This window comes from Moschus berezovskii, chromosome 14 (assembly GCF_049115385.1).
Source record: "Moschus berezovskii isolate FMDL1 chromosome 14, NW_MosBer_1.0, whole genome shotgun sequence".
Taxonomy (NCBI): domain Eukaryota; kingdom Metazoa; phylum Chordata; class Mammalia; order Artiodactyla; family Moschidae; genus Moschus; species Moschus berezovskii.
Window position 1 is genome coordinate 65484931 of NC_142473.1, and position 12866 is coordinate 65497796.

The 12866-nt window shown below is 42.5% G+C and overlaps 1 protein-coding gene across 1 annotated transcript in view; it reads right to left on the minus strand.

Moving 5' to 3' along the window:
• Positions 1-311: 311 nt before the first annotated feature.
• MPPED2 (metallophosphoesterase domain containing 2) overlaps positions 312-12866 on the minus strand; it is a 209316-nt gene continuing 196761 nt past the window's right edge. Inside the window, exons 5-7 of the mRNA XM_055423759.2 lie at positions 10440-10555; positions 6134-6247; positions 312-1693 (exon numbers count right to left, since the gene is read on the minus strand). Of these exons, the coding sequence (XP_055279734.1) occupies positions 1575-1693; positions 6134-6247; positions 10440-10555 (349 nt within the window). The 3' untranslated portion in view covers positions 312-1574. The remainder of the gene's footprint in view (positions 1694-6133; positions 6248-10439; positions 10556-12866) is intronic.

Below are 12866 nucleotides of genomic sequence, written 5' to 3' on the forward strand. Positions count from 1 at the left end.
GGTCCCTCCTCTGCACAGTCCCTCTGTTCCTACAGAAATCACAATAGCTAAAGATGAAATCCTCACCCTCAGAAACCTACAGTAAGACAGATGACAGCATGATGGAAGGAAAGAGTACACTGAGTGCCTTATCGATCCACCTGCCAGCCCGTGAATGGCAGGTAATAAAAATTTATTGAAAATTAGAAAAAAAAATGTCACTTATTCTAATTCCTCTGAAAGGGAGTACCAATGTTGCATATGAATAAAGCCCTCTTTCCCCAGGACTAAACTACCACCCTCCCACCAGCCAACCCTCCAAACAGCACGGATTTAAAAATCTTGCAATTTTATTTGCATATAAAGGCCGCTAGATATAGAATATCACAATAAATTTAAAGAAACAACTGCTTTCCTAAGTTTCATTAACAAGATAACATAAAATAGAATAAAGCTCAACAGCATTTACAATGGGAAAACAGAAATGACTATTAGCGACAATATTTTGTGCTAGCGAAGATTGCATCAACACACAGTGCAAAATGGGGGGGGTGGGGAGGGAGAAGGACGTAAGAAGACAATTCAGGGTATTTAAATATAAAGGACAACTAAGCCTTATTTTAGTTAGCTTCCATTGCATCCATTTAAATCTATACACGCCTGCGAGTGTACCTAGATTTAACTCAAGCTCTTTAAGACCTTGAGTTCTGAGAACATGCGTCAGCTCCTTCGGACTTCTGATGCTCCACTATCAAGCACCCCTTTACAGTTGTACTGTCCTTGGCAATATTAAACTCCTAACTTAGTCATAACACACAAAAAATATTTATATATATAAACCCATATTGAAAAGGAGTCTGCACGCTCTTTTTTAACTGCATGAAATACCTGCTCTTGACAGATTCCATTTCCATATTTTTAAAGCTAAAATAATTTAAAAGAAACAAACAAACGATGAGACCTTGTATAACCACAATATGGATCTCACTAGCTAAGCCATCCTCTAAACGAGAGTTGTTTTTTTCCCTTGACACAGCTTGCTTTATAGTGAGAGTGTGAAGGGAAGTCTTTTCCACGCCTACTTTTGTTGCAAAGATTGCTCTAAATCTGGGCCACGTCTGCAAAAAAGCATTCCCAAGAAAAACAACAACAACAACAAACATCATAAAAATAAAATACTTCAAACAATACTCTTAAACTGTTGTGCAAATCTGGGTGGTTTTTAAAACACTGCCTACCTGCTTTATTTCTTTTTTTTTTTTCCAGCTTAAAGCATATTAAAATAAGACTTTTGTCCCCTTTTCAAAAGAAAGCTTGGCTGTCCTTTGGCGAACACTAACAATTTACAATGGCGTGGCCTTCGAGAAAACAGAAGTCATTTTACAAATTCACAACGCTCTTTTGATTCCAAATGGATGCCCCATTTAAAAAAAAAAAGAAGAAGCATAACCTCTAGCATCATTTGTGTTCCAGCAATTTACAAAAAGAACTCACAAGATCTGGAAATAAACAAGGAAGAGAATGTAAGTTTATAATTAGAAAAAATGGCAGTTTTTTTAGACCTTCCCTCACATTCCAATTGGGTGTTTGGAGCTTCAGGAACCCTGTGGGTTTGGAAGGTCAAATATAATTGGAGGGTTGGTCGGTTGAAAGCTGACTGTACACGTTGAGGCATTGATGTACGTTGTGTAACCGTCGGTCATAATGCCGTAACCTGTGGAGAGAGAGTGTCACACTTACTGTGAAATATACAAATAAGAGTGACTCAGTGCAGGACCATCAGACAAGGAAAACAAAAAAGTCTTTGCCAGTGGGCTGCTGCTGCTGCTGCTGCTAAGTCACTTCAGTCGTGTCCGACTCTGTGTGACCCCATAGACGGAAGCCCACCAGGCTCCCCGGTCCCTGGGATTCTCCAGGCAAGAACACTGGAGTGGGTTGCCATTTCAGTGAGATGAAATTCAGTGGAGCCCTCTCTGGAAATTACAGCTTTCAGAAGCTGCCTCCCGATTTTATTTTCTTTAAAGGGGGAATCCTCTACTTCAAAGAAAAGTGATTCTTTTTAATTTATTTCAACACTCGATTTGTAGAGGAGAGGCTGTGATTTCTTTACTAGTGAGAATAAAGAAAAAAACATTTTTTCCCTCTTTTTTTCAAATATGATTTTCATTTCAAAGCCCTGTATTGACTATTGAGTTCCAGGGAAGAACATGAGTAACAGAACCTCCTCAAGGGCAAAAACATCCTTCACTCAACCCCAAATGGGCTTCAAGACAGGCGAGACTCAAGCAGGGTATTACACTGGGAGTTGGGAGACATGAATGCCTAGCTTCCTTATCTATAAAACAAGCTCTAAACTGCCTCAGTAAGTCAACTTTTTTAAATTAATTAATTTGGCTCCACTGGGTCTTAGTTGCAGCACGCAACTTTGGTTGTGGCGTGTGGGATCTAGTTCCCTGACCAGGAATCAAACCTGGGCCCCCTGCGTTGGAAGTGCTGGAATCCTAGCCACTGGACCATCAGGGAAATCCCAACACTAAGTGATCTTACTGTCAGCTACAAATTGGTGCTTTTGCCATCTGCCTCTGTGGAGATGGAATCCTGTGTTGCTGTAGCTGTTGACTTTCGACATGCCCTGAAGGCAGGTCAGGATGGAGAGTGAGGCACTCTCCAGGGAAACTGGTGGAACAGGTCTTTAGATAGTTAAGATATCTTCAGGAACTGATTTCATGACCCCAATCCTCTGTTGCTGTTCAGCTGCTCAGTCGGGTCCGACTCTTTGTGAACCATGGACTGCAACACTCTAGGATTCCCTGCCCTTCACCATCTCTGGGAGTTTGCTCAAACTCATGTCCATCAAGTCGGTGATGCCATCCAACCATCTCATCCTCTGTCATCCCCTTCTCCTCCCACCTTGCATCTTTCCCAGCATCAAGGTCTTTTCTAACGAGTCGGCTCTTCGCATCAGGTGGCCAAAGTATTGGAGCTTTAGTATCAGTCCTTCCAATGAATATTCAGGACTGATTTTCTTTAGGATGGACTGGTTGGATCTCCTTGCAGTCCAAGGGACTCTCAAAACATTCTTCTCCAACAGCACAGTTCAAAAGCATCAATTCTTCAGTGCTCAGCCTTCTTTATGGTCCATCTCTCACATCTGTACATGATTACTGGAAAAACCATAGCTTTGACTATACGGACCCCAACCCTTTCATCTCTTCCATTTCTAGAAAAGCACTAAATCCCTTCATGGTGACATCAGCTCCTCGTGACTAGCAGAAAAATTTTTATAAAGTAAATGCGTGATTGCACTGAATGCCCCCTTCACCAAAATCTTATATATTGACGTTCCTCTACTACCTCTTTGGAATAGTTTCTCAGTTATCTGAGGTGCTGTCTCCCAGGCTGCAGTTCTCATTTTGCCCCAAATAAAACTTAACTCAAAACTCTCACGTTGTACATCTTTTTAGCCAACATTTTCTTACTTGAATTGTGTGACTTTGATGCTAAGTTCCATTTTATTCAAAGGAATCAGGAAATAATCAAATATCTGGGGTCTTCCCGGGTAGCTCAGCAGTAAAGACTCTGCCTGCAATGCAGGAGACTTGGGTTCAACCTCTGGGTCAGGAATATCCCCTGGAGAAGGAAACGGCAACCCACTCCAGTAATCTTGCCTGGAAAATCCTATGGACAAAGGAGGCTGGTGGGCTACCATCCTTGGGGTTGCAGAGTTGGACACAACTTAGGAACTAAACAAGAAACAATCAAATGTCCAAGTGGTCTGGAGAGACACCACCATAGGACACTGCTTCCCACACTTCCTACACCACTGGACACTGGCTCAAGCGAAAACACTTCCCATAGGTGGTATAAATCTCTTGTGACCTATGAGAAGAAAACTAAGCAAGTTTCTCTGGGCCTTTGGTACGTATATTCATATCTCATAAATTTCAACATGTTGAAATTTTTAGCACGTTTGCAGATTCACACATGTCCCTGGATACCTTATATTTTGTCTTACAGCCTCTGTAATTAAGTTTGTAATTCTATGTCGGTATCAGGTTCTTATGGCACACAAAACTACATCTGTGAAAAAAGAAATTTATCAGGAATTATACAAATAACTGATAAGGCTTTTTTTTTCTTCCATTTGCTAAAATTTCTCTAAATAAGCCTGTGGAGAGCTTAATGAGGGTCAATGGAAAAAGTCTCTTAAGAAAAGAAAAGAAGCATTTAAAATGTGCACTGTTTAGTTCTGGGGTCATAAAGTCTTGTTATCTCTCTCCATCAAGAGGCTGGTATTTGCCCTCTCTCTGCCCTCTTCAGCTGTCTTAAATGAATAAAAGCGGGACAAGTTTATTTGAATATGATCTCCTTCCTTTTAAGCAAGTTTATTATTTGGGGACTTCAGTGGAATTCCCCAATTGTCTGGCTACTTTAAAGCTAATTAATGATTTTTTTAAAAAGGATAAAATGCAAACTTATAGACGAGGATTCAAAAATTCATAACTGCTCACCAGAAATGCTATTTAGACATGATCTTCCATCCCTCCCCTACTCTCAGCCTGTGTCAGGCCCTAGAGAAGCGCCCTCCTTTCCAGAGAGTGTGGCTCAAAGTCAGGGCAGGATGATATCTGCTCTCAGGGAGCTGGCCCGCTGATCTCCTTCCACACAGCTCGTACCTGCACTCGGAGCAAGCTGGGTTTTCTCTGGCCCCGGTAGGATGATTTTCAATATGCTGTTTATTACCCACCTAGCCAAGAAGCCACTGGATTGAGGACTCTGCAAAGCAAACTTTGGTTTTTTGCAGTGTCAGGCCTAAACTCCTCACCTGCAGGTTCATAAATAACTCAGCGTAACAGCTGTAAGCAAGTGACTATGGAGGCTGCCCACATACACACACTCATTGCACACGAACATATGTAACCAGGAGATGATGGTACAACCACAAAACCTAAGGCCTGTCTGTCCCAAGACCCAGGGACCCCTGGTTTGAAAAAGTGAGGAGAGACAAAATCTAGGGCCTCCAGCGAGGCTTTCAGATTCTGTGAACTTGACTTCACAGCTTACCCTGCAAAGCAGAAAATAGCAACTTGACCAGTTCCCATCTGCTGCTACTGCTAAGTCACTTCAGTCGTGTTCGACTCTGTGTGACCCCATAGACGGAAGCCCACCAGGCTCCCCGGTCCCTGGGATTCTCCAGGCAAGAACACTGGAGTGGGTTGCCATTTCCTTCTCCAATGTGTGAAAGTGAAAAGTGAAAGTGAAGTCGCTCAGTCGTGTCCGACCCTTAGCGACCCCACAGACTACAGCCAACCAGGCTCCTCCATCCATGGGATTTTCTAGGCAATAGTACTGGAGTGGCTTGCCATTGCCTTCTCCGGAGTTCCCATCTAGGGGAGAGTTAATTATGCTGTTTAACCTGAGCCCCAACTAATAGCACGGATGATTTCTGAGAAGTCTGAAATGGTTTTCTGAGCTTAATAAGGAAAAGTCTACCTGAAAATGTGTAGGTTCTGCCACTTCAGTTCTATATCTTTCATTGCATGTGCATAGTTATTAATATTTTTTGGAGAAAGTCTTGTCTTGTGTATATTCCATATGAACTATAATATTTATATGTAGGAAGAGGCCAAGGACATTATTTAGTCTAAAATCCAGGCCATTTCTACTAATGCTGTTAAAGAGAAAATCTGTCCTTTATTCCATCAGTACTGCTCTGCAATAGTGGTTATCAAACACTCTTTATCAGAACCCTGAGATTCCAGAAGTCATCTGGGGTTACTGACGGGTTTCCCAAAAGGTGGACCAGACTTGGTTTCTTACTCTTTATGGAGGAGGGCATGGCAACCCACTCCAGTATTTCCTGGAGAACCCCCGTGGACAGAGGAGACTGGTGGGCTACAGTCTATGGAGTCTCAAAGAGTTGGACATGACAGAGCACACTCAATCTGCTTAAAAGAGAGCAGTTCTCCACAAAATACTTCTCAGCTTTATATGCAAGTGTTTCTCATAACATTTCATCTCACTGAAAGCATTCCACAGGTAAAGAGTTTGGAAACCACCACTCCAGTTATTCCTGGTAACTAAGGTCTCGGTCTTGGAATGACATCATGGATAATGACTTATAATGTTGTGAACCCCTTTCTTCTGGTCTTACCTTCATGGATTCCACCAAACACATGGAGTTTGGGCCGGACTCGCCTCTGGACTGTGTTTAAAAGCTCCACGCAGCCCACTCTCTGAAGCTCCTTTGGAACCCAGTCTCGAAAACCTAAGGGTAAAATGCAATCAATACTCTTAATTTTCTGTCTTCAGGTAAGGTTTCATTTAGACTTTCAGGAAGCCATAACTCACAGGAGGTTTATTACATTATCTGTAATCCTAACCTCCCCATTAAAGCTTACAATGGCTTTTAAGGAACTTTTCACTCGTCACTTTGTCTTCTTTAGGATCTTGAAAATTTTTTTTTTATTTCCATTTTTTTTTCTTCCGTTAATTAACATTTTTTTTTTCTCCTTGTGAGGGATTTGATTTATTCAGCCATGGGCTTCAAATCTTCTTCATGGGCCCAATGACATTTATTCCCGGCAGTCCCATACTCTCTCTTTTTCTCTCAATTCAGTAGATTTCTTTTTTTTTAAATTATAGCTCTCTTAGAGCAGTCTACTTCCAAGATGTAGACTTTAAAGAAGAAGGGCTAGGAGGGACTTCATATAAACTGGCCACAAGATACCTTGTTTTCTTTATTTTTATTATCATTTTTTATCTTTGGCAGCACAGTGTGGCATGTGGAGTCTTAGAGTTCCCTGACCAGGGATTGAACCCATGCCCCCTTGCAGTGGAAGTACAGAGTCCTAACCACTGGACTGCCAGGGAAGTCCCTGTTCACTTTAAACACATCAACTCTTAACCCTTGGTGGCTCCCGATGACCCAGGCTTGGGAATGCCAAGCTGTTCTTCTGGTCTCCTCTCTAGCAACCGGGCAACCATGGTGACCCTGTGGTGGCATGCTGTAAGCTGGGGCTGATGGACTACCTTTATGTAAAAGCCACTTAGTTCTATGCCTAATGCAGAACATCCATAAAAACTGACATCAATTATAGCCAAAGTCAGCTATCTGAATGATTATGGCCCAGAATGGAATCCAGTCGCCTCAGCGGGATGGGGTGTTAGGAAAGCAGACAGGCCAAAAGGCTAAGTCATAATCGGTGGGAACACACACCATAGCTCCATTAGGTGATTTCCACCACTCAGAACTGATCAGGCAGAAAGAGAGAGGCCAGCTCACTCCACTTTGTTTGGCAAAACTGTAGAAATGAAGTTTTAACATCTCTATAAAAACATGCTGACTGCGGAGTGGTCAGAGAATATGGAAAAGCATGGAATATAAGCAAGGGGCCCTGTAAAAAATTCAATCAGAGATTTCAAAACTTTGTTAATTAGGAGAAAAACTTTAATCCACAGTGATTGGCATATTCCCCCATGGATGTATTTTTTTCTGAAGAGGGAAAACATCTCATTTCATGTATAATCACCTGAGAAAGTGTCTTGCTTGTGCTTAATAATGAAGTCCCATGTGCCATGGTTCCTTTCTTAACAGGAAAAGATTCAAGGCCAGTCCCCACATCCACTTCCTACCTCCTAGTCCAGAATGTTCACAAGAATTCCCAGTAACTACACTGATTAATGTTCAGCTTTACCTAATGAAAACTTTGCCTGACTTTTTATTAGTAGAGTTTCTCTGATAGCTCAGTTGGTAAAGAATCTGCCTGCAACGCAGGAGACCACGGTTCAATTCCTGGGTTGGGAAGATCCCCTGGAGAAGGGAAAGGCTACTCACTCCAGTATTCTGGCCTGGAGAATTCCATGGGGTCACGAAAAGTCAAGACACGAATGAGCGACTTTCACTTTCGTTAATATTTTGGAACTCTCTAATGTAGATCTTACTCTGCTACATGCACAGCCACTCTCTGGGTTACTCCAACTTTACTACAAAGAGAGGGATGGTAGCCTCTTTATTAAGAGTTCCCAGATTGGGGTGGGATGAATTGGGAGATTAGGATTGACGTATGTACACTACTGATACTATGCATAAAATAGATAACTAATGAGAACCTACTGTATAGCACAGGAAATACTACTCAATGGTCTGTGGTGACCTAAATGGGAAAGGAATCTCCCCCAAAAAGAGACAGATGTATATGTGTAGCTGATTCACTTTGTTGCACAGAAGAAACCAACATAATATTGTAAAGCAACTATACACCAATAAAATCAATTAAAAAAAAAAAGAGTTCCTGGAATGTATGAATTCTTTGTAGGACAGAATTCAGACTGACTGCCACTTGCTTTTGTACCAAAGTTAATGACTTTGTTAACAACCAATTGTTCCGTTCAAAGTTATTTTCCAAATAATACTTCAGGCAGGTAAACATTTCTATGCTGAGGATGCCCAAGTCCCTGACAGTAAACAGCTTTAAGAGGATCAAGCCCAGACCTAACTAGGTTACTCAGGGAAAGGATCAAGTTGGCTAGGATTTGGTCTTTGTAGTGTCTCTCTATTTAACTCATGCTGAGCAGAATATTTAGCCAACAATTTAATGACTTAGTCTCCAATGACTGCAAAACAGGGAAATTAATTACTTATGACTTGATAAAGGTTACTGATAAGTATAACCGTGTAAAGTATGGAGGAGGTGGGGTTGGGGTAGGGAAAAAGCTCAGGGATGGATATGCTGAAGCTTTGAAAAGTCGGGAAGTGCTGATCTTGTGCAAATCTGCATACATTCCCTGTCTGCAACAGAACTGGCTCCTTGTCTTGTTTTCCCTTCACTCCTCTTGATGAAAATGGGGCACCGTGGCTCATGCCCTGGTCCTCCCTTCCGCTGTTTCTTTGTGAAACACCCAGCACTTCCCTTGTCAGGGCAGGAAGGCAGCACTAAGTGGTGTGGGTGGGGAGGGGTAACATCTACGAAGATTAAATTCACATTAGGGGATGTGCGTTAGGTATTTTTTATTTTTCAGGTCGACCCCAAACCACAGGAAAAAATTTACAAAAATCATTTATTTTTGCATTGTTTTCCCCCCTCTCCAAACCAAGAGGATTAAGAAAACTTTCCTAGCACTGAACATTTAACAATTTAAGATGATAGATTTCATGTTACCTGGTTTTTAATACAACTTTGTTTCTTTAAAAAGGAAACTCTCCTACTAAAAAGGAAACATCTGGATTGTCTGAGAATACCTTCATTTGACAAGGATGTGCCAGTATAATAGACACTCAGTAGATGGGAGGATCAGGGTGGTGGCCCTGTTTGAAAAGGGGCTTCCCAGGTGGCTCAGCGGTAAAGAATCCGCCTGCCAAGCAGGAGATGTGAGTTCAATTCCTGGGCTGGAAGATCCCCTGGAGAAGGAAATGGCAATCCACTTCAATATTCTTGCCCAAGGAATCCCAGGGGGCAGAGGAGCCTGGTTGGCTACAGTCCATGGGATTGAGAAAGAGTCAGACACAACTTAGTGACGGAACAACCACCTGTTTGAAAAATTTTCTGTGGCTAAACCAAACCACTAACAAGCACATGAATCATTAGGAGGTAATTATATAAATCAAATAATCATCTTCTGGCCCACAGTCTGGGTAACTGAAGGTAGCTGTGGTGCATATTGGCAGACTAAACCTGGATGCAGGTTCACTGTACTGTAAGATCCAGCATCTTTAAGTAAGGTTCAACATGCTGTCCTGTGCTTAGTCCCTCAGTCATGTCCAACTCTTCGTGACCCCATGGACTGTAGCTCACCAGGCTCCTCTGTCCATGGGGATTCTCCAGGCAAGAATACTGGAGTGGGTTGCCATGCCTTCCTCTAGGAGATCCAGGGATTGAACCCAGGTCTCCCGCATTACAGGCAAATTTTTTTTCCATCTGAGCCACCATAAGTCCTTACTTAACACTTTAGCTTAAAAAAAGAGAGAGAAAAAAAGATTATTTTCCCCTATAATTAGCTCAGTGTTAAACGTTTAAAGATCTCCTAGGTTCCACTATTACCTGGAAAAGGAAACCGAGTTCCTACGAATGAAAGATTCCATCATTTCATGACCACTCAAAAGCCCTGTGATTAGGGGATCTGTGTCTTCCTTCCATTCCCCACCCCACCCCCTCACTCCAAAGTGAATACAGTTCTTAAAATAAATGATCAAGCTCAAAGGACTGTGGTGCTCTACGCTCATTTGATTTTTTCCTGACTTGACTAAATCAAAAAATTTAATTTCAAGAACACCTGTAAGCCCAGCAGAACTGCTGAGTTTAATTATCATACTGGGTTTCTTTAAAGACATTGACTTTTCTTTTTTCGATCACTTTTTTTTTTTTTTGGAAGGAAAATGATTATGTCCCTGAAGAATTAGGCATTATGCTTGGGAAAAAAAGGGATCACAGATAATGAAAGGACACCTTTGCTTCACTTACCTAGAGGAGGTCCGTGTGTCATGAGTATGTCAATGCCCTCGGGGATGAGGTTCCACTTGTCCAGCAGAGATTGACCTCTGGGCAGGTTAAAGCCCCATCCATTAAACCACGGGGTCCTTTGGGGGAGATAATGTACATGGTATCAGGCCAGCAGAGCCACATTTCCGCTCCACACTATTTCTCTCTCACACGTTCATTGCCCTACAGTTTGCATTGCTCTCTTTTCTCTTTTTGATGGCTGGCCCTGGCAGCAGGATGCTTTTTTGTTGACTGCTTCAAAACCAATGCATCTGAAAGCAAGTGTGGAGCCTATGAATTGTTCAACTAGAAAGGGGCACAAGAGCCTTTCCAGTGGAGACTTTCCCAGCAGACCTCTATCAAAATCTTAACAATGCTTTGTCTTCCCCCAAATCTCAGTGCTTCCAAAAGATGCCCAACCCAGATCTGAAGCCTGTCCACTCTTGCTATAGTGCCTCGGGGCTAAGAAATTTCATCAGTCTCCCGTCTTCCTCACCATCACTATGGAAGGGCTTCACCAGAAAGATTCTTACTGAAATTCTTGGAGAAATAGACAAGCGCTCTGAAGGCAGAAACCTGTGCACTTATGAGATGTTTTGAACATCCTGGACTGAGAATGCTGAAAAAAGTTGGGAGGCGGGGGGCTCTGAAAGGTGAGAAGGGACACAGGGAACAAAAACTCAATGTAGAATTTTCCCCCGTCACCAAAAGGAAGACTTCTGGGGACATCCTTGGTCACTCTGGAATCCATTCTCCTGACACCAAATGCACGCATTCCATCTTCTCAGGGATGTCTGCTCCAGGAATGAGTTTCTGAGATTGGTGCTCTACATAGGAATGATGGTGTTTTTGTCCACCCAGTGAGGATTTCTAACTGGAGCTGAAAATGTCTCTATCATTTATAACAATGGGAGAAGGATCTTTTTTTTTTTTTTCTATAAGTACTACAGGCTAAATCATATCAGCACCAAACAGTGCCCAGTGCTGTCCTGTTCCCAAACATCTAGATGTAACCATTACTTTTCAAAACTGATTCTCTTTTGTGCTGCAGGAAAATTCTAATTTACTAGGGTATACACGTCAAAGACAAGCTGGTCAGTTTTCTGGCTAAGCCTAACTTTTCCCTTCAGCTTAAGCTGCCCCGTCCATGCCTACTAAGAGAGGTAACCCTGTGTACCAGGGCACCTGGTTTGTCACAGCTAATAAAATGGGGAGGGGGCATGAGTATTTAAAGCCAGTCATGGGTTAGACTAATCAGTGACTCTCAAGACTCTGCACTCAGAAACACTTAACCATCGTTCTTTTGGGGGTGGGCATGCATAGTCAAGGGGCTTCCCAGGTAGCGCTAGTGGTAAAGAACCTGCCTGCCAATGCAGGAGACATAAGAGTTGTGGGTTTGATCCCTGGGTCCAGAAGACCCCCTGGAGGAGGGTATGGCAATCCACTCCAATATTCTTGTCTGGAGAATCCCATGGACAGAGGAGCCTGCCCGGCTACAGTCCACAGAGTCACAAAGAGTTGGACACGACTGAAACAACTTAACACACACACATGCATGGTCAAGGCCAGAGGTGAAAGGATGGCACCTGACAGCCCAGTGAAGATCCACCGTACAGGTGAGAATCACAGCTGAGGTGGCTGAGAGTAAGTTTCAGAGATAACAGACTGTGTGGCCTCAGCGGGAAAAAGAAACCAAGGAAATATCTGACTTGGTTCCTAACCAAGTCCCTAAGCCATCCTCAGAAAACTTACTTGTAATGACAACAGTTATACAATAACAATCATCATTATTAAAGCTATCATTTAGTGAGTGTTCACTCCATGTCAAGGTACCACTCTAAGTACTTTATTTGTATTAACACATTCAAAGCTCACAGCAAGCTCATGAAGTAGGTGCTCTTATTAACCACATTTTACAGATGAGAAAACTGAGGTACAGAGTGGTCAGGAAAACACAGCCAACAAACTAGACAAAAACCCAAGCAGTCTGATTCCAAAACCAAGACTCTTAATCACCATGCAATTCTCCTTCTCATATATAACCTGGATTAATGTACTTCTTGCCATAAGTAAGCCTCCCTTTGTATTCTTTCAAGTTTGAGTATCTTATTGCTTGAAGTCAAATGAGCTCTGAACCAGCATAGTACATCAACTGTATGGTTCCAAAATCCAGCCATAAGATGCTGAAGTGCACAGGAATGGTTTCTGCCTATCAAAGTCATACTCAGGATTTTGTTGGAGCTGCCTAAGAGAGGGCTTCCCTGGGTGGCTCAGCGGTAAAGGATCCACTGGCCAATGCAGGAGGTGTGGCTTCGATTCCTGGGTCGGGGAGATCCCTTGAAGAAGGAAATGTCTCCTACGTTGGCAAGCAGGTTCTTTTTTCTCATCTGTAAAAAGTGGATTGCCATT